This window comes from Dryobates pubescens, chromosome 13 (genome assembly GCF_014839835.1).
Source record: "Dryobates pubescens isolate bDryPub1 chromosome 13, bDryPub1.pri, whole genome shotgun sequence".
Lineage (NCBI taxonomy): Eukaryota > Metazoa > Chordata > Aves > Piciformes > Picidae > Dryobates > Dryobates pubescens.
Genome location: NC_071624.1, coordinates 8,591,546 through 8,610,484, shown reverse-complemented (window position 1 = coordinate 8,610,484; position 18,939 = coordinate 8,591,546). Strand labels below are relative to the sequence as shown.

At 49.7% G+C, this 18,939-nt stretch overlaps 1 protein-coding gene across 1 annotated transcript in view; it reads left to right on the top strand.

Annotated features, from left to right (window-relative positions):
• The window catches only part of ATG4B (autophagy related 4B cysteine peptidase), a 29,020-nt gene that overhangs the window by 7,131 nt on the left and 2,950 nt on the right, over window positions 1-18,939 (top strand). Inside the window, exons 3-12 of the mRNA XM_054166632.1 lie at window positions 625-696; window positions 5,101-5,199; window positions 5,863-5,964; window positions 6,771-6,843; window positions 8,458-8,537; window positions 13,747-13,943; window positions 14,942-15,020; window positions 15,719-15,864; window positions 16,483-16,539; window positions 18,261-18,354. Of these exons, the coding sequence (XP_054022607.1) occupies window positions 625-696; window positions 5,101-5,199; window positions 5,863-5,964; window positions 6,771-6,843; window positions 8,458-8,537; window positions 13,747-13,943; window positions 14,942-15,020; window positions 15,719-15,864; window positions 16,483-16,539; window positions 18,261-18,354 (999 nt within the window). The remainder of the gene's footprint in view (window positions 1-624; window positions 697-5,100; window positions 5,200-5,862; window positions 5,965-6,770; window positions 6,844-8,457; window positions 8,538-13,746; window positions 13,944-14,941; window positions 15,021-15,718; window positions 15,865-16,482; window positions 16,540-18,260; window positions 18,355-18,939) is intronic.

Below are 18,939 nucleotides of genomic sequence, written 5' to 3'. Positions count from 1 at the left end.
GAGGCTGAGGGGAGACCTCATTGCTATCTACAACTATCTGAAAGCAGGTAGGAGTGAGGCTGGTGTTGGTCTCTTCTCCCTAGTATCAGGTGGTAGAATGAGGGCAAATGGCCTGAAGTAATGCCAGGGGAGGTTTAGGTTTGATATTAGGAAACATTTCTTTGCTGCAAGAGTGGTCAGGATTGGAACAGGCTGCCCAGAGAGGTGGTGGAGTCACTGTCCCTGGAGATACTCAAGACATGTGGACTTGGCTCACGGGGGACGTGGGTTTATGGCCATGGGGGTGTTAGGTTAGTAGTTGGACTTGATCTAGAGGTCTTGTCCAACTGAAATGATTCTGTAAGACCAGGATGGTTGTGGCAAGGGGATGGCTCAGGGGAAAAGTAAGAAGGCTTCATAATTTGCCTATGGCATAGTGTCTTTGCAGCTAGCTGGGGGGGAAGAAGGAGGTTTCTTCTGCACCATCTCATTGTCTTATTCCCCATCCAGATGTTGCCCCTTTGGGCATGCGTCCTCTTGGTGAGGAGCAGAGGGCTGTTGTTAGGGAAGGTGAGTGGGAGGTGGGTTTAGCTGTGTTGAGTGCTGCCCTCCTGTGCCTGCCTTTCATTGCTGAACACTTTTCAGAGAAAGAAGAGATCCTGTTGGATGTGACCTCTCGGCTTTGGTTCACCTACAGGAAGAACTTCCCTGCTATCGGTACGTACTGTGCACAGGTCTCTGTGCACCCTGAAAACTAGAGTAGGCTGGTTGTCTCTGCCTGATGAAACAGACCCACTAACACAGTATTAGTGTGCTCCTGTTCACAAGACTCAGAAATGCATCTCATGTGGTTAATAGGATAGGCTTTTTACCTGATGACGAGAATCCCTTGTGCCCCTGCGCCTGAGGGGTAAGAGTGATTTTAAAAGGGAGACAAGAGGGAATTTGGGAAGCCTATCAGAGAATGTTAGGGGTTGGAAGGGACCTCCAGAGATCACCTGGTCCAACCCCCATGCCAAAGCAGGGTCACCTAGGGCAGGTCACACAGGAATGCATCCAGGTGGGTTTTGAAAGTCTCACGGAGGAGGAGACTCCACAGCCTCTCTGGGCAGCCTGCTCCAGGGCTCCAGCACCCTTACAGTAGTTTCTCCTCATGTTGAGGTGGAACCTCCTGTGTTCTAGCTTATACCTGTTGTTCCTTGTCCTATCACTGGGCACCACCAAAAAGAGCCTGGCACCTTCATCTTGACACCCACCCCTCAGATATTTACAGACATTCATAAGATCCCCTCAGCCTTCTCCAAACTAAACAGCCCCAGGTCTCTCAATCTTTCTTCACAGGAGACACGTTCAAGTCCCTTCATCATCCTCATAGCTCTCCATCAGACTCTCTCAGTAGATCCAGCTCTCTCTTGAATTGGGGAGCCCAAAACTGGACACAGTATTTAAAGCCCACCTAGAAATGTTCTTTCTTTAGGCAACATGAGCTGATTCTTGTACTTGGGTCCTACACAGGTCTAATGTGAAATACCATGTAATAATGCTTTTTGGCTTGAAGTGGATTAGAGTGATGAAAGCTGGAGATATGATAGAGCCATTTGTGCCATCTGTTCTATACTGTGGGGAGGTTTTTTGTTGACTGGGGGGGGTGGAGGGGAGTTTGAATGTCTGAAGTCTCTCTGACACACAGAAACTGTAGTAATATGGGGAACACATCCCAGTGAACTTGAAGTAGGACATTTTGGTTCCTTAAGATATTCTTCATGGTCTCTTCTGTGGTTTGTTGGTTTTTTTTTCTGCTGGTGTATCAGAAGAGATCTGAGAGCAGGTCAGTGAGATTCCAAGCCCCTGTGCTGTCCTCACTGTCAACAGGATCCTGAATTGAAGCATGAGGAGGGTAGATTTAGACTGGATTTAGGAAGAAATTCTTTGCAGTGTCTTACCACCCTCACTGTAACAGGCTGCCCAGGGAGGTTTTGGATGCCTCCTCCCTGGAAGTGTTCAAGGCCAGGCTGGACAATGCCTTGAGAAACATGATCTAGTGGAGGTGTCCCTGCCCATGGCAGGGTGTTGGAATGAGATCTTTGAGGTCTCTTCCAACCCAAACCATTCTATGAATCAACAGAGAAAATAGCTCAGATGTGGCAAATAGCCTTCTTGGTAGCTGGTCCTTCTGGTTTGTTCTGTTCTTCCACTGCTGGGAAATCCTTTGCCTAACAAACCATGAACCATCCTTGATGAAGTTTAATCCCTTTAAATTCATGTTGGTGAGCCATAGTTAGAGGTGCATTTGAAACTGAAGGGTTAGCATGAGTTTAGCTATGGCTCACAAATACCATTGGGGTTTCTGTGGGAGTTATTAAAGGGTGGGGATGCAAAGAAATCCCATGTTCTGAGTTGTCCCATTTACAGTCCAGACAGGATTTGCATGCCAGACAGTAGACTTGAGCCTTTTTCAGGATCACCCCAGTTACCTCTTTTATGATAGAAGATAGCCATTCAACATCCAGAGGTTGATTTAATAATTATCTTGGCTGATTGTTCTCCCCTGTGTTTCTGATGCAGACTAGGGGGCTGGAGCACTGCTCCTGTGAGGACAGGCTGAGGGAGCTGGTGGTGTTCAGCCTGGAGAGAATAGAAGGCTCCAGGGACACCTAATATCAGCCTTCCAGTACCTGAAGGGGGCCTCTCAGAAGGCTGCAGAGGGACTGTTGACAGAAGCCTGGAGTGACAGGACAAGGGGCAATGGTGTGAAATTAGAGGATGTTGGGAATGAGTTCTTTACCATGAGGGAGGTGGAACACTGGAGGAGGCTGCCCAGGGGGAGGTAGTCGGGGCCCCATCCCTGAGGATAGTCAAGATCAGGCTTGGCAAGGCTTTAAACAATCTGACCTAGTGGAAAATGTCCCTGCTGACTGCAGCAGGGTTGGACTAGACCTTTGGAGGTCCCTTCAAACCCAAACTGTTCTATGACTGAAAGAAGAAAGCAGCGTTACAAAGAACCTTGTCCTACCAGCTGTGCTAAGACACAGCTGACTGGGTGGTTATCAGACAGCTTACCTGCTGTGATCACACTAAACCTTTCAGCTGTGAAGCCTGTAACAATAGGCAGAGCTTCAGTGCAGCAGCAGTGTCCTTTCGAAGTTCTGTCAGGGAAGTGCTTGCAGCCTTGAGGCCTTGGTCTCAGACTTCCCAGTGTGAGCAAATGCCCAGCTTATTCTCCAGTATTCTGTAGGATGTGGGATTAACACATCTAAGTGCCAGGTTCTACACACTGGCCACAGCAACCTCATGCAGTGCTACAGGCTGGGGGCAGAGTGGCTGGAGAGCAGCCAAATGGAAAGGGACCTGGGGGTGCTGGTTGATAGTAGGCTGAACATGAGCCAGCAGGGTGCCCAGGTGGCCAAGAAGGCCAATGGCATCCTGGCCTGCATTAAGAATAGTGTGGCCAGCAGGAGCAGGGAGGTCATTCTGCCCCTGGACTCTACACTGGTTAGGCCACAGCTTGAGTCCTGTGTCCAGTTCTGGGCTCCTTAGTTTAGGAAAGATGTTGAGTTGCTGCAATGTGTCCAGAGAAGGGCAACAAAGCTGGGGAGGGGTTTGGAGCACAGCCCTATGAGGAGAGGCTGAGGGAGCTGGGGTTGCTTAGCCTGGAGAAGAGGAGGCTCAGGGGAGACCTGATTGCTGTCTACAACTACCTGAAGGGAGGTTGTAGCCAGGTGGGAGTTGGTCTCTTCTCCCAGGCAACCAGCACCAGAACAAGAGGACACAGTCTCAAGCTGTGCCAGGGGAGGTTTAGGCTGGATGTTAGGAGGAAGTTCTTCCCAGAAAGAGAGATTGGCCATTGGAATGGGCTGCCCAGGGAGGTGGTGGAGTCACATCACTGGAGGTGTTTAGGAAAGGACTGGATGGGATGCTTGGTGCCATGGTTTAGTTGATTAGATGGTGTTGGGTGATAGGTTGGACTCTGTGATCTCAAAGGTCTTTTCCAACCTGGTTAATTCTATTCTATTATGGGCTGCTGGAGTGGGATTTTTTTTTTGTCTGGTGGGGATTTTCTTTGGCCTATGTTGTTCACTTCAGAATCTTACCCAGTAATAGCTGCTTGTGATGTGGGCTTTGAGCAGCCTGGTGTAGTGGAAGGTGTCACTGCAGGGGGTGTGGAACTAGGTGCTCTTTAAAATACCTTCAAACACAAACCATTCAGTGACTCTACTCAACCATTAAAGAACTTCATCATTTTGATCTAAAACCAACATGGCAAAATGAACATGCTGGAAGTGGACTTTTAATAAGGGTCTTTGGTGACAGGACAAGGGGCAGTGGTTTTAAACTGAAGCAGGGTAGATTTAGGTTGGACACTGGGAAGAAATTCTTCATTATGAGGGTGGGGAGGCACTGGAACAGGTTGGCCAGGAAGGTTATGGACACCTCATCCCTGGAAGTCTTTCAGACCAGGCTGGGTGAGGACCTTGAGCAACCTGGTCTAGTGGAAGCTGTCCCTGCCCGTGGCAGGGGGGTTAGAATTAGATGGGCTTTAAGGTCCCTTCTGACTCAAGACATTCTATGAAGTCCTTGGGACTGAGGTTTGTGGGGTTTATGTTGTGGGTTGGGGTTTTTTGTTGTTGGGGGGGAGAGTGTTGCTTTGTTTGTTGTTGTGGGTTGGGGTTTTGCTCTACATGAGCTGCCTCCCCAGGATGAGGGTTACAAGAAGTCACCTGTAAGAAGCACCTCTGTGTGAGGTGTCTGTTCAGAAACATGCCTCTGAACTGGGCTGGGAGGCTGCAACCAGGCTCAGTGCTGTTGTGCTCCTGAGAAATCCAGCTTGGTTTTCAGTTACCTTGTTTGGATTTCTCTTTGAAGTTTTCTTGTTGGTTTGCTTTGGGTTTCCCTTGCAGTTAGTGTTTTGGTTTGCTTGGGTTGGGCTGGGTTTGGTTTGGTTTAAGAGCTGCCATTGAGTTACTCCCTGCTAACTTACAGTTTTGTTTCTCAGCCAAAGTAGTCCTTAGTCCCTGCCTGTTTTCTTGGGTGAACCTGCTCCCCATGCAGACTTGCAGTGCTTTCATCTCCCTCTTGGCACTGACTCTTCATTACCTATTTATTTCCTGCCCTCTTTCACAGGAGGAACCGGTCCCACCTCGGATACCGGCTGGGGCTGCATGCTGCGGTGTGGTCAGATGATCTTTGCTCAGGCCTTGGTCTGCAGGCATTTGGGAAGAGGTAAACCAGCACACAGCTCATCCTGACTTCCATGGTGTGCTCCCACAAGGGCAGTGCTTGTAAGGACAGCAGATTACAAGCCCTGTAACATGCTGGCTACATCCACTGAAGCCAAGCACGTGCTAGATTGTCCTGGAAGCTGAAGTTCTAAACAACATGATGATTGATTCTTGTTTATTGTTCAGTTTCATCACAAAACCCTCAGTGTAGTATCCTCTCCCTGAGAACTTTTCTGTTCATGTGCTTACAGTCATGCTTGATCTGTAAGGAGCTGTACCAGAGTGGGTTTGCAGCAATTGTCAATGACCTTTGAATCTGTGGGAGATGGTTTTTGTGGTGAGGCCACCTGTTTTCTTCCCAGAATATAGGTGGCTCTCACATGTCAATGAGAAATCATAATCCTATTTCCCACCCCTAAGTTTAGAGGTACAGTTTGTGTTCTCCAATTGTTTGGTTGGTTGTTTTTTTTGGTGGGTTTATCCCAGCTGTCAGAATGCTTTACTTTTCTTTGGGAAGTAATCCTTCAGTGTTAAGAATGCCTGAGATGCCTACTAACAGCATAGCAACATGAAAAGTGGGTCAGCTGATTGATGCACAGGGAAGAGATTTGTAGCTTGCAGCTTCTGGTTGCTAAGAACTGCCATGGTTTGTTTCATGTCTTAGACTGGAGGTGGACGAAGGGGAAGAGGCAGATGGATAATTACTTCAATGTTCTTAATGCCTTCATTGACAAAAAAGACAGCTACTACTCCATTCACCAGATAGGTAAGAGTCTGGGTGCTGAAAAATGGGGATGTGTTCAGCCTGGGTTTCCCATGAGTGTGGAAACATCACTCTGTGCTTGTTTTGTTAGCTTAGCTCCCCCCAAAAAGAAAACCACCAGCAGGCAAAACCAATGTGAGGGGCAGGTCATGCTGTGTGTTTTCTGCTATGATGTCCAACTACCACTCTGTTATGAATTATGGGGGGTTTTCCCTCTTGACTCCACAGAGGCCATCAGGTTTGCTTTAGGTTATATCCTGTACCATTTTCCACCTTCTAGCCAGCTAAGGTGAGAGTAGTGCATGTGGTTGCTGTCCTTACCTGGGCTTTCTAATATGAGAAGATTGCTGAGTGATGAAAAAATCCTCAGAAGTGGCAAATGGGCTAAGGAAGGAGCTCACAGCATATAAATTTCCCTGCTTAAAAATCAGAACAAACCAAAAAAACCAACCCAAGAGAGGGCAGCAGCAGATTTCCCTCTAGGGTGTTAAGGCACCTCTAGCTTCAGTGAACAAAATGTTGCATTACAGGAGTGGTCTGGTAATCAAACACTTGTAAGCAGAATTTCTTCTGAGGTAACACTGCCTTTGGCACTTCTGTGTTGCTGCTTTTTGGGGAAGGGATTTGCTGTACAGCCCTTCAGGATCTACCTCTGTCTCCCATCTACACTGCTACCCCATGAAGGGGTAGATTTTGCTGACTCAAAAATGCTTCTGGGTGAGATTTCTTCCCTGGGAAACACAAAGTCTGATAAGGAAGGCAGGTGGTGTAGGTGACAATTTTGCTGGTTTTTTTCTCTTGTGATGCAGCCCAGATGGGAGTTGGAGAGGGAAAATCCATAGGTCAGTGGTATGGACCAAACACAGTGGCACAAGTGCTCAAGTAAGTGCTTCATTTTTTTTCCTTTACATCTTTTGATCCATGCAGTAAGGTCATTTGCTTCTACAGACCCTTGCAGCTTGCAGGTTTCTGCCCACTGATTGAAGTGCAGCTGTATACTTTGATGCTGCTAGCAAGCCACCTGCCTTGACTTCAACCTGCTTGGGCAGAAAATTGAAAGGACCCCTTCTGTCATTCAGATGCTGACACAGGGTGTGAGAGAAAAGAGATTTCAAGCTGAGGACAGCCCCCAAAAATCTCTCTCCACATCCCACAAATAATGTGCTCCTCACTAGAACTGAGTGCAGTACTCTGCAGGTAGACCAGAAGCAAGGGGCAAAGGAGGTGATTGTTTGCCATCATTTGGATCTCTGCCAGCCTCTGAGCTGACAGCAGTGTCATCCTTATCAAAAAGCTGCCAGCCAGCCATCAAGTCACCAAGGGAGTAGGAAAGCATTAATATTTGCTGCCTGACTTCCATGGTGACAGGCAGCAGGCTGGAGTGGTGCTGGAGCATGGGCTGCCTTTCATAGCTGGGACAGTCTGTATTCTGAGGAATATTTTCCTTCCTGTCACCATTTTTCCCTCTCTTTGACAAGATGAGCAGTTAGCTCCCTGGAATAGACTGGGATTGCCTAAAAGCAACTTTCCCAGGTCAGACCATATGCTGAATTAGCCCAGGGTCTGGCATAGGTGGTTGGGAGGTTGGTGTAGAAAGTGAAAGGGGTTTTTTATGCTGTCTCACTTACTGGCACCCAGCAGCTATGGGATTTGAGTTAGAGATTATCACAGTATCACCAAGGTTGGAAGAGACCTCAAAGATCATCGAGTCCAACCTGTCCCAACGGACCTCATGACTAGACCATGGCACCAAGTGCCACATCCAATCCCCTCTTGAACACCTCCAGGGATGGTGACTCCACCACCTCCCTGGGCAGCCCATTCCAATGATGAATTACTCTCTCCATGAAGAACTTTCTCCTCACCTTGAGCCTAAACTTCCCCTGGTGCAGCTTGAGACTGTGTCCTCTTGTTCTGGTGCTGGTTGCTAGAGAGAAGAGACAGAACCCTTCCTGGCTACAACCACCTTTCAGGTAGTTGTAGACAGCAATGAGGTCTCCCCTGAGCCTCCTCTTCCTCCAGGCTAAACAACCCCAGCTCCCTCAGCCTCTCCTCTTAGGACTTGTGCTCAAGGCCTCTCCCCAGCCTTGTTGCTCTTCTCAAGTGTCTCAATGTCCTTCCTAAACTGAGGGGCCCAGAACTGGACACAGGACTCAAGGTGTGGCCTAACCAGTGCAGAGTCCAGGGGCACAATGGTGCCCTTCCCTGCTCCTGCTGGCCACACTATTCTTGATGCAGGCCAGGATGCCATTGGCCTTCTTGGCCATAGATTGTACCAGAGCTTCCTACTTAGGAGCTGCTGAGTGCTGTATTCCCTGGTGTGGTCCCTTCTGCAATCTTGTGTATTCTCCTGGGCACAGTGGCAATGAAACCTACAGCTGCTACCCGCATGAAAGCATACTTCACAGCATAGCTGATGGAAGCCAATCTCTCCTCATCCAGTCTTGTCCATAATCTTTGCATTTATGGTGGTTTTTCTCTTTTTGTCCCCTGTAGAAAACTTGCTACTTTTGATACATGGAGTTCACTGGCTGTGCACATAGCCATGGACAACACAGTAGTGATGGAAGAAATCCGTAAGTATCCCGCGGAGGTAAAGCGTGGTACGTCCTCCAGCAGCAAGAAGCCAGCAAAAGAGATGGAGGGCATGTAGTAGTACAGCACTGTAACAAGCATCAAAGTGAATGTTCCCTCTTAAAACTGTGGGGCAAAAGATACTGTAACCAGATGAGAATTGCTGGTCTTGGGCAAAGAAGCCCCGTGTTGGTCTTTTACTTCATTTTGGATAAGGGCGCCGACTTGGCACTCTGGATCTTGAAGAGAAGGTCTGCTGGCCTTCAGACAGTAAGTGGGAGATGCATGGAAGGCAGTGTCAAACTTGTGTGTGCCCACAGGTAGCAAGCAGTAAATCATAGAATGACTTAGGTGGGAAGGGACCTTAGAGATCATCTACTCCAACCTCCCCACCACGGGCAGGGACACCTCTTGACTAGACTTGGCCGCCCAAGGCCTCATCCAGTCTGGCCTTCAACACCCCCAGGGAGGAGGCATCCACAACCTCCCTGGGCAACCTATTCCAGAGTATCCCCCCTCTGGTACTGAACAACTTCTTCCTAATCATAGAATCAATAAGGTTGGAAGAGACTTCAAAGATCATCAAGTCCAACCTGTCACCCAAGACCTCATGACTACTAAACCGTGGCACCAAGTGCCACATCCAATCGCCTCTTGGAACACCTCCAGGGATGGGGACTCCACCACCTCCTTGAGCAGCCCATTCCAATGGCTAACAACTCTGTGAAGAACTTTCTTCAACCTAAACCTACTCTCCCTCAGCTTAAAAAAGTGGCTGCTTCTCTCTCATACAGTGGAGTAGGGATGTTGCTGCTGTGAGGCAGAGCAGGAAAACTAGAGCAGATCACTGAAGAGGAAGCTGAACAAGGGCAGTGAGAAGGAGGAAATCCATCTCTGGTTGGGGCTCCCAGAACTTATTTTAAGGAGTGCTCACTTGTTTGGTTTTGTTTGTTTGGGGTTTTATTGGGTTTGTGTGTGTATGTGTGGTTTGTTTTGGTTGGTTTTGTGGGGTTTTGTTTGGTGCACCCTGACAGCAGGATGGCTGTAGAGGCTGAGCAGTTGTGCAGCTTGTTCATCACTAGGATGCAGTGCACAGGAACTACAGCTAAGCACCTGCAGTGCTGATTGCTGCAGTCCTGCCTGATCTTGACCCCACAAGCCTTCTCCTTGCTTCCTTTAGGCTAGCTGCTGAGGCAGGGTGAGGCAGTGTGCTGACACAGCACAGAGCCCTGCAGGGTGTGCTGCCAGGCTGGTGTTCTGGAACAGCACCTACAACAGTCCAGTGAGCACTGGAGCTGGTGCAGGGTTACAGGTAAAGAGCATGGCAGGCATAATTGAAACTGGCTTGAGCAGTGCCTGTGTAACCTTAGGTGCATGAGTCCTGTGAAGGTGTGTGCTCTGGAAAAGAGCAGACTGAGCCGGGGGGTGAGAGGGGTGTCTCATTGATGCTGATCAAGGCTGGATGTCAGGAGGATGGGACCAGGCTTTTGTCAGTGGTGCCCAGTCACAGGGCAAGGGGTAACAGTCACAAACTTGAACATAGGAAGCTCCATTTAAGCATGAGGAGGAACTTCCCTGGAGGTGTTCAAGGCCAGGTTGGATGAGGCCTTGAGCATCCTGGTCTAGGGGAAGGTGTCCCTGCCTATGGCAGGGGGTTTGGAACTAGATGATCTTCAAGGTCCCTTCCAACCCAAACCATTCTGTGATTCTATGAATCTGTTGGTAGTGAAACAATCAGAAGATAATGCTGTTCCCTACCTCTGTTCCATTCCTGATGCTATCCAGCCTGAGGTTCACAGGAAATGCCTTTTGCTACAGCAGTGAAGAAACATCCATCTTTATCTCTTCTGAGTCAGTCTGTTATGTCAGGAAGGGGCTCTAAATCAGGCTTCAGGGGATCCTGTGCATCAGAAGGGTGGTGAGAAACCAAGACAGTGAAGCCAGTACCTGACAGCAGCAGCTGCAGCAGCAGGAGAGATGTTGTGTCAAATCTGTTGGAATATCTTTGTAGTAAACGGTTTGGCTCCAGCTGGGGAGCTTCAGGCAGGTTCTGCTGTGCTGGGGCACCACCCTGCTGCAAAGCCTGCCAAAGCAGCAGGGTGAATGTCATCTGTGCTGAGCTCCCTGCTGCTTTAAACCTGGGTTAAATATGTTCATGTCACAGGGTAAGACTGCCAGCTGCTTTGCCTGATGAGGAAACTTGTCACTCCTAGTTCAGCAACAGCTCTTTTGCAGGTCAACAGAACAGGCAGGCTACTGCAACAAACCCCCCATGGTCTTTAGTGGTTGAATAGGATAGGTCACTGCAGATAAAGATTTCCCATTTTCTCAAGGCCTCTGGTAACTAGACTACATCTGTGCATGAGAGATGCATGCAGATGACTCCTCCCTCCTTGAGGGACAGTACAGGGAGCAACTGGAAACTCCTCAGTGCAGGTTGTCTCTCATTCTGGGGCTTTAGATCAGAAGTCCTATTTCTTCTCACCTTGGGTGCAACATGCTCCTTGATCAGCTGGGTTAGAATCTCTCAGCAGGGAGCAAACACCCTGCTGAAATGGCTGGTGATGAAGATGTTTACACTGTGTCCTGCCTGCTGAAGCATCCTGGCATTCAGCTTAGGCCACAAATAGATGAAAGGAGCCTCCAGCATTTTGTTTAATTGCCTTGGCTTTGTGATTAAGGTGCTGTGGGTTTCTGTGGGGTTCATGTTTTTCCTTCACACACCCAGCATGTAATGAAATTGGCCAGTGAGATGGGTAAGCTTGGAGAGGTTTCTGGACCATAATTGCTATGGTCTGGTTGCATTACAGCCTGGCTGTGTTTGTCAAGCCTGTAGAATGAGGATGTGTAGTACTTATGTCATGCATATGCCCTGAGGAGCTCTACTGCTCCATATCTCAGAGTTTACAGATTGTCCTGCTTTAGGTCTCTGAAGTAGCTTCTGAATGACCCCTGATAAAAACTGTGATGGTTTTAATGAACATTAGTAAAAAGACAACTGCTTTGGACAGATGCTGTGTTTGTATCTTGTTACAGCACTAATTACAGCTTAACATTTCCTGTATTGAGCTATAATCCTTTCCTTGTTCAGTTGAACTGACTTCATATCCTCCAGGAACTCCTCTGGAGCTGAGCACTCCAGGCTTTTCTCTTTCTGCCTACATGCTTTCTGAATTTGGGGGTCTTGTTTGACTTCCTGATCAACTGGTTCAACCTTGTTGGCTCAGGTTGTTGCATAGCTGCTGGCTTGATGGAAGGATTTGCATGTTACTGGCCTGCCAGCTGGTGGCTCTGAGTGCAGCATGCCTTGGCATAAGCTTGATGTAAACTTGGAGGAAGTGCTGAGCCCTACCAGAAGCCCTGCAGGGGAGTACATCACATGAGTTTTTGTAATGACACTGAACTGGGTGGGAATGTTGATCTGCTTGAGGGCAGGAGGGCCCTGCAGAGAGATCTGGCCAGGCTACATTGATGGGCTGAGGCTAGTTGTATGAGGTTTAACAAAGCCAAGTGCCAGGTCCTGCACTTGAGTCACAACAACCTCATAAATGCTCAGGCCTGGGATAGAGTAGCTGAAAACTGCCCAGCAGAGCAAGGCCTGGGGGGTGCTGATTGATAGCCAGCTGAACATGAGCCAGTGTGTGCCCAGGTGGCCAGGAAGGCCACCAGCATCCTGTCCTCAGTCAGAAACAGTGTGAACAGCAGGACCAGGGCAGTGATTGCCCCCCTGTACTTGGCACAGATGATGCTGCATCTTGAGTACTGGGATTAGTGTTGGGTCCCTTCACTACCAAGGAGGACACCGAGGTGCTAGAGAGTGTCCACAGAGGAGGACAACAAAGCTGGTGAAGGGTTTGCAGAACGAGTCTGGTGAGGAGTGACTGAGGGATCTGGGGTGGTTTAGTCTGGAGAAGAGGAGGCTGAGGGGAGACCTCATTGCTTTCTACAACTCCCTCAAAGGAAGTAGGAGTGAGGCCAGTGTTGGTGTCTTCTGCCTGGTATCAGGTGATAGAACAAGAGGAAATTGTGCCAGTGGAGGATTAGGTTTGATGTTAGGAAAAATTTCCTTGCTGCCAGAGTGCTCAGGCCCAGGGAGGTGGAAGAGTCACCATCCCTGGAGGTGTTTGGGAAATGCATGGGCATGGCCCTTTGGGACATGGTTTAATGGCCATGGTGGTGGTAGGTCAGTGGTTGGACTTGGTGTCTTAGAGGTCTTTTCCAACCAAAACGATCCTGTGGTTCTGTGATCCCAGCACTGGACCTCTTTAAGCTTTCCTTCAATGCTGCAGACTTTTGCTAAAAGCAGTTACTGATCAGAGCTTGAACAGAATTAGTCAAGCTGGAGACCTGGGCCCAGCTGAACCTCATGAGGTTCAACAAGAGCAAGTGCAGGGTTCTGCACCTCAGCTGGAACAGTGCTCACTATCAATACAGACTGGGGGACGAGGTGATAGAAAGCAGCCCTGAGGGAAAGGAATTAGGGGGGCTGATGGACAGGAAGCTGGACATGAGCCATCAATGGTTGCTTGAAGCCCTGAAGGCCAAAGGCATTCTGGGCTGCTTCAACAGAACTGTGGCCAGCAGATTGAGAGAAGTGATTCTGCCTCTCTGCTCTGGTGAGACCTCACCTGGAATACTGTGTACAGCTCTGGAGCCCTCAGCACAGAAAGGACATAGACCTGATGCAGTGGGTCCAGAGGAGGGCCAGGAAAATGATCAGGGGGTTGGGGCATCTCTGTTACAAAGACAGACTGAGGGAACTAGGGTTGTTCAGCCTGGAAGGCTGAAGGGGCAGAGCCTTCACCAGCCTGAAGAGAACACTCTGGGGACACCTAATAGTGGCCTTCCAGGAAGACTGGAGAGGGACTGTTTCCAGAGGCCTGGAGTGATAGGATGAGGGACAATGGTTTCAAACTACAGAAGAGCAGATTTAGATTGGATGTTAGGAACAAGTTCTTCACCATGAGGATGATGGAACACTGGAGGGGGTTGCCCAGGGAGGTAGTTGAAGCCCCATCCCTGGAGACATTCAAGGTGAGGCTCAACAAGGGTCTGGGCAACCTGATGTAGTAGAGGATGTCCCTGCTGACTGCAGGGGGGTTGCACTGGATGTCCTTTGGAGGTCCCTTCCAATGCAAAGCACTCTATGATTCTGTAAGGTCTAGGAACAGGCTGTTTCTGATGCTTTCTGCTCATGTTCTCTTTCCCTAGGGCGGTTGTGCCAGTCCAGCTTCCCATGTGCTGGAGCTGCAGCATGCCCTTCTGTGGAGGCAGACCTGCTCTACAATGGGTACCCAGAGGAAGCAGGGGTTAGAGAGAGGCTCTCACTGTGGAAACCACTGGTGCTGCTGATACCTCTGCGCCTCGGGCTCACAGAGATCAATGAAGCCTATATTGAAACACTAAAGGTAGGGAACCTGGAGCTGACTTCCTGGTGTTCCACTGTTTAAGGACTGTGTTATGAATTAAGTCATTTCCAGAATTTGGCTTGGGGGCAAAAAGACTTGGAAGTAATTGTCCTGTTTGCAGAAGACAAATGTGTTTGGAGACAGTCCTTGTCTTGAGGCTGGGATGTGGGATCTTGCAGGCTGTAGTCAGGAGAACGTGGGGGAGTTTGGGCAGGTTGGTGCTTTTTGGGTTGGTTGGGTTTGGGGTTTCTTGAGGATCTTAATTCACAGCTTAATCTGAGTGCCTCATGTGTTGAGATGGAACTCACCTGCTGAGCTGTTTGTTCAGCACAGCTGTGCTGTGCTTGGTGGCAACCTGTGCATTGGCATTGCAAACTCCCTGTGGCCCTGGAGCTTGTACTGCAGAGCTAGGCTACAGAAGCTGGCAGACAGCTGCAGGCTGGAGTGTCAGGAGGCTGCAGAACTTTGGGTGTGCAGAGTATATGCACAAGACAGTGCACACATTGTCTTGCTGCACTAATGTTGTCCAAGCTCTGAGCTGCACATGTGAGAGAGCTCCAAACTCATGTGAGGTTACTTGCCCTTATCCTAGTAGGTGTTGCCTGGGTAGTACAGCTGGATAAGGAACTTAAACCTGTTTCCTGAGTGATTGCTCCCTCCCAGAGCGCTGTTGCAACCTGATGATGGCTCCAGAGGATCTTATCACTCATTGCAGCAGAGCTGGGACTTGCCCTGACCAAGTCTTGGAGTAGTGCTGCCCACCTGTGTGTTCCTGACAGCAGTTAAAAGTGGTTTGGAGCTGCTTTCCCATTCCTCGAAGGCCCTGGGTGGCAGCCTCCAGCCCTCTTGGTGGAGCTCCTCTCAGGAAATGGCTGCTAGAGTTGCCAATTTTCAGTGTTGCCACTTTTCTTTCCCACTGCATTTTTGGATGTTTGTCTGTGTTGCCTCCTGCTGTCTCACTGTCTGTCAGCTGTGTGTTTCCTGTGTTGCTTTTCCAGCACTGCTTCATGATGCCTCAGTCCCTGGGAGTGATCGGAGGGAAACCAAACAGTGCTCACTACTTCATTGGCTACGTAGGTGAGTGTCCAGGATACTGCAGAGACTTGCCAAGCATCTCCCCTGAGCTGAAAGATGCTCCTGGAGCAGTACAGCTCTCCTCCTTGGTCTGTGATGCATGCTGCTGGATTCTTCTTTCCTCCTGGAAGTGTGGCCTGAAGGTGTCTGCAAGGGCCTGAGTGATGTAACTTTCAGCAGTGACTGTAGTATGGGCCCTGAACTTCCAGTCTGTAAAGAGGTGTGCTTAGATCTCTTCCTGCAGTCAGAACTGATGTCCCTTTAGGGCCTTGGCTGGATTTAACTATTCTTTAGTTGTCCCTTTCCTGAAACCCTACAAATTGTTGTCCTTCACTCTCATCCTTCCTTCTGATTTTCTGTCTCTGCCTGAGACCTGAAGTTGGCTGTGCTTTGGATCGCTGGGGCCTGCTTGAGCTTACATGGGACCCTGGAAGGCACCTGTAGGAACACTATGCAAGTAGTGCCTGTGCCTTGATGGCAGGGTGTCATTGTGGAGTGGCCACTGTGGTTCTGCTGACAGCTGGCTCTTTGCCTGCATGAGAATCATTTGAGAAAGTGGCTGAAGGCAAATTGTGCCTGGAATGTGGGTTCCTCTGGGGGGTTACAAGAAGTGGCTCTGCTGTCACTTCCTCCTCTTTCTGTCTCACCGTTTACCTCTGGCCTGGTTCTCCCTGCTGATGTCTCCTTGCCTGTCTGTGCAGGTGAGGAACTCATCTACCTGGACCCTCACACCACACAGCCTGCAGTGGAACCCAATGACAGTGGCTGTCTCCCTGATGAAAGCTTCCACTGCCAGCACCCTCCCTGCAGGATGAGCATTGCTGAGCTCGACCCCTCCATCGCAGTGGTGCGTCCCTCCTCCTTCTTTCCCACCACCTGAAGGTTCTCCCCTGGCTCACAGCTGCCCCCTTCCCCAGGAAAAGGCAGTGGGTGTTGGTTTGGGTACTCTGTGGGCATGCTGTGCTCTGGGCAAGTGCTGCTGTGGGTTTCAGTAACATTGGTAGGGAAGCTTCTCATGCAGGAAGTGGTTTGGTACAGGGAGGTCTCCCTTGGGTGGCAAAGAAATGCCATTCCTCATGGGTTAATATCCTTCACACAGGTTTAGTTTGAGCTTTGGTTCCTGCTGTTTGGGCACCTCTGAATCCCTGCTGTGATCCATTGTGGCTTGGTTTCTGTTGAACCTGAGATGTCTGCCCTTGGTTTCCACGGGGGTCATTTCTGCCCAGTTTTCTTTCTACAGTAGAGCCTGACCATGACATTGATGATTCCAGCCCCTGAATAGACTGGTCACATCAAGCATGTGGACAGTGTTCAGTTTAATGGGGCAGCCTAAGCCACAGTTTAAAAGCAAGGCAGTTGGGTGTTGTCACTGCCTGCAGTCTTGGTCCTGCTTGGTGTTGATGTGAGGCCTTAGGAGTGCAATGATTAGCCTACAATATAGCAAGACCACTTCTCTTTTTTTCAGGGCTTTTTCTGCAACACAGAGGAGGACTTCAATGATTGGTGCCAGCAAATCAAAAAGGTTTGTGTTTATATCACTGGGAAAGAAAGAGAGGGTGTTGTCTTGTTTCCACACTACAGTGAAGATTCATAGAATCACAGAATGGTTTGGGTTGGAAGGGATCTTAAAGAGGATCTAGTTCCACCCACCCCTGCCATGAATAGGGACACCTTCCACTAGACCAGGCTGCTCAAGGCCTGCTCCAGCCTGGCCTTGAAAGCCTCCAGGAAGAGGGCATCCACAGCCACCCTGGGCAACCTGTTCCCAGGGTCTCCCCACCCTCACTGTAAAGAATTTCTTCCTCATCTCCCCTCTCCCAGATCAGAGACATTGCTCCTCTCTCTGTCTGAGCCCATGTGAAAAGTCCTTCCCCAGCTCAGCTGTAGGCCCCTTCAGGTACTGCTCTAAGGTCTCCCTGAAGCCTTCCTTCTCTTCTCCAGACTTGAATAGCCCCAGCTCAGCCTGTCCCCATAGGGGAGGTGCTCCAGCCCGCTGGTCATCTTTGTAGTATCCTATGGACCCTCTCCAACAGTTCCATGTCCTTTGTGTGTTCGGGGCCCCAGAACTGAACACAGTACTCCAGGTGGGCTCTCAGGAGAGCAGAGAGGCAGAATTTTCTCCCTGTCCTGCTGCTCACACTGCTTTTGATGCAGCCCAGCACAGAGCTGCCTTCTGGGCTGCCCATTGCAGCCTGACACCCTCAAGTCCTCCTCTTCCAGACCGCCGTCAAGCTACTCCTTGCCCAGCCTGGATATGTGCTTGGGATTGCCCTGACCTAGGTGCAGGACCTTGCACTTGGCCTTGTTGAACCTCATGAGGTTGTCTTGGGCCCACCTCTCCAGCCTGCCCAAGTCCCTCTGGATGGATCCCTCCCCTCCAGTGTCTCAACTGGGCCACACAACTTGGTGCCATCTGCAAACTTGCCGAGGGTGCCTGAGTGCCACTGTCCATGTTGCTGACAAAGATGTTAAGCAGCACTGGTCCCAGTACCCACCCCTGAGGGACACCATTTGTCACTGGTCTCCATTTGGACACTGAACCATTGACCACAGCTCTCTGGGTGTGGCCACCCAGCCAATTCCTTCTCCTGCCAGTGCTCCACCCCTTAAGTCCATACTTGTCCAACGTGGTGACCAGGATGGCACGTGGGACAGTGTTACATGCTTTACACAAGTCCAGGCAGATGATATCAGTTGTTCTTCCCTTATGGTCTCTGGATAAGAGACCTGGGGATGTTCCCTGCACCAGGAGGGGGCTGGTCTCTTCTCCCAGGCAACTAGCACCAGAACAAGAGGACACAGTCTCAAGCTGCACCAGGGGAAGTTTAGGCTGGAGGTGAGGAGAAAGCTCTTCACAGAGAGAGTTATTAGCCATTGGAATGTGCTGCCCAGGGAGGTGGTGGAGTCACTGTCCCTGGAGGTGTTCAAGAGGGGATTGGACGTGGCACTTGGTGCCATGGTTTAGTCATGAGGTCTTGGGTGACAGGTTGGACTTGATGATCTTTGAGGCCTTTTCCAACCTTATTGGTTCTATGATCCCGTTTTAAAGCAGAGCAAATCGGTTTGCTACACAACCAGAAAGAGCATAGCTCGGAAATTCTGCAGATGACCTTGAGTCAGAGGTCTTGGAAATGCTTTTGCAGCTGCAGTGCAGTCCCAACAGATCACTATTACCCCTTAAAAGGCCCAGAGCACTGTGACCATGGAGTTATTGATTCCCATGGCTCTACTCCTGTCCCACAGCTGTCCCTGGTAAGAGGAGCGCTGCCGATGTTCGAGCTGGTGGAACGTCAGCCGTCGCACTTCTCCAACCCTGACATCCTGAATCTCACACCAGGTGAGGCAGAACTAAGGGTGAGATGGTCCCTTTGGTTTTCTGGAAGTTGCACAGTGACTTCTAGTATGCTCCTGTTCCAAGTGAGGTTTGATCTGGAGCTCTTGGGTCAGTCGATCTAGGTCTTTGGTTTTCAGTTAGTGGATCCCACACCATCCCAAGATGATTTTAGAATGAGCCTCTGGATGATGAGGGGGTGAAAAAACCAAGTTCATAGATTAACACTGCTGTGATAACCTATGGTTTGGAAAGGGGTGCTTGGAGGATCAAAAGAGACCATTGAAAAGGCTGAAAACTGGGTAATGAAAATGGTCTAAGACAGGGCTGGTCAAACTTCGTGCCAAGCACTGCTTCCCTGGGCATGCACCACTACCACTGCAAAGAGAAACGAGTGCTGGGCAGTGTCTTGGCTCTCAGGCTCTGTTAATAATGTGCACAAATGCTGCAGGAGATAGAGCCTTTAGCAGCTTCTGCTGAGAGGACAAACTTACCCTGTCAGCAGGCATTGGGCTGTGTCCTGTCACTTTGCTGTACCCTGTGCTTCCTTGCTATCTCTCCCCTGAGCATGAACTGTTGAAGTGTTCCTTG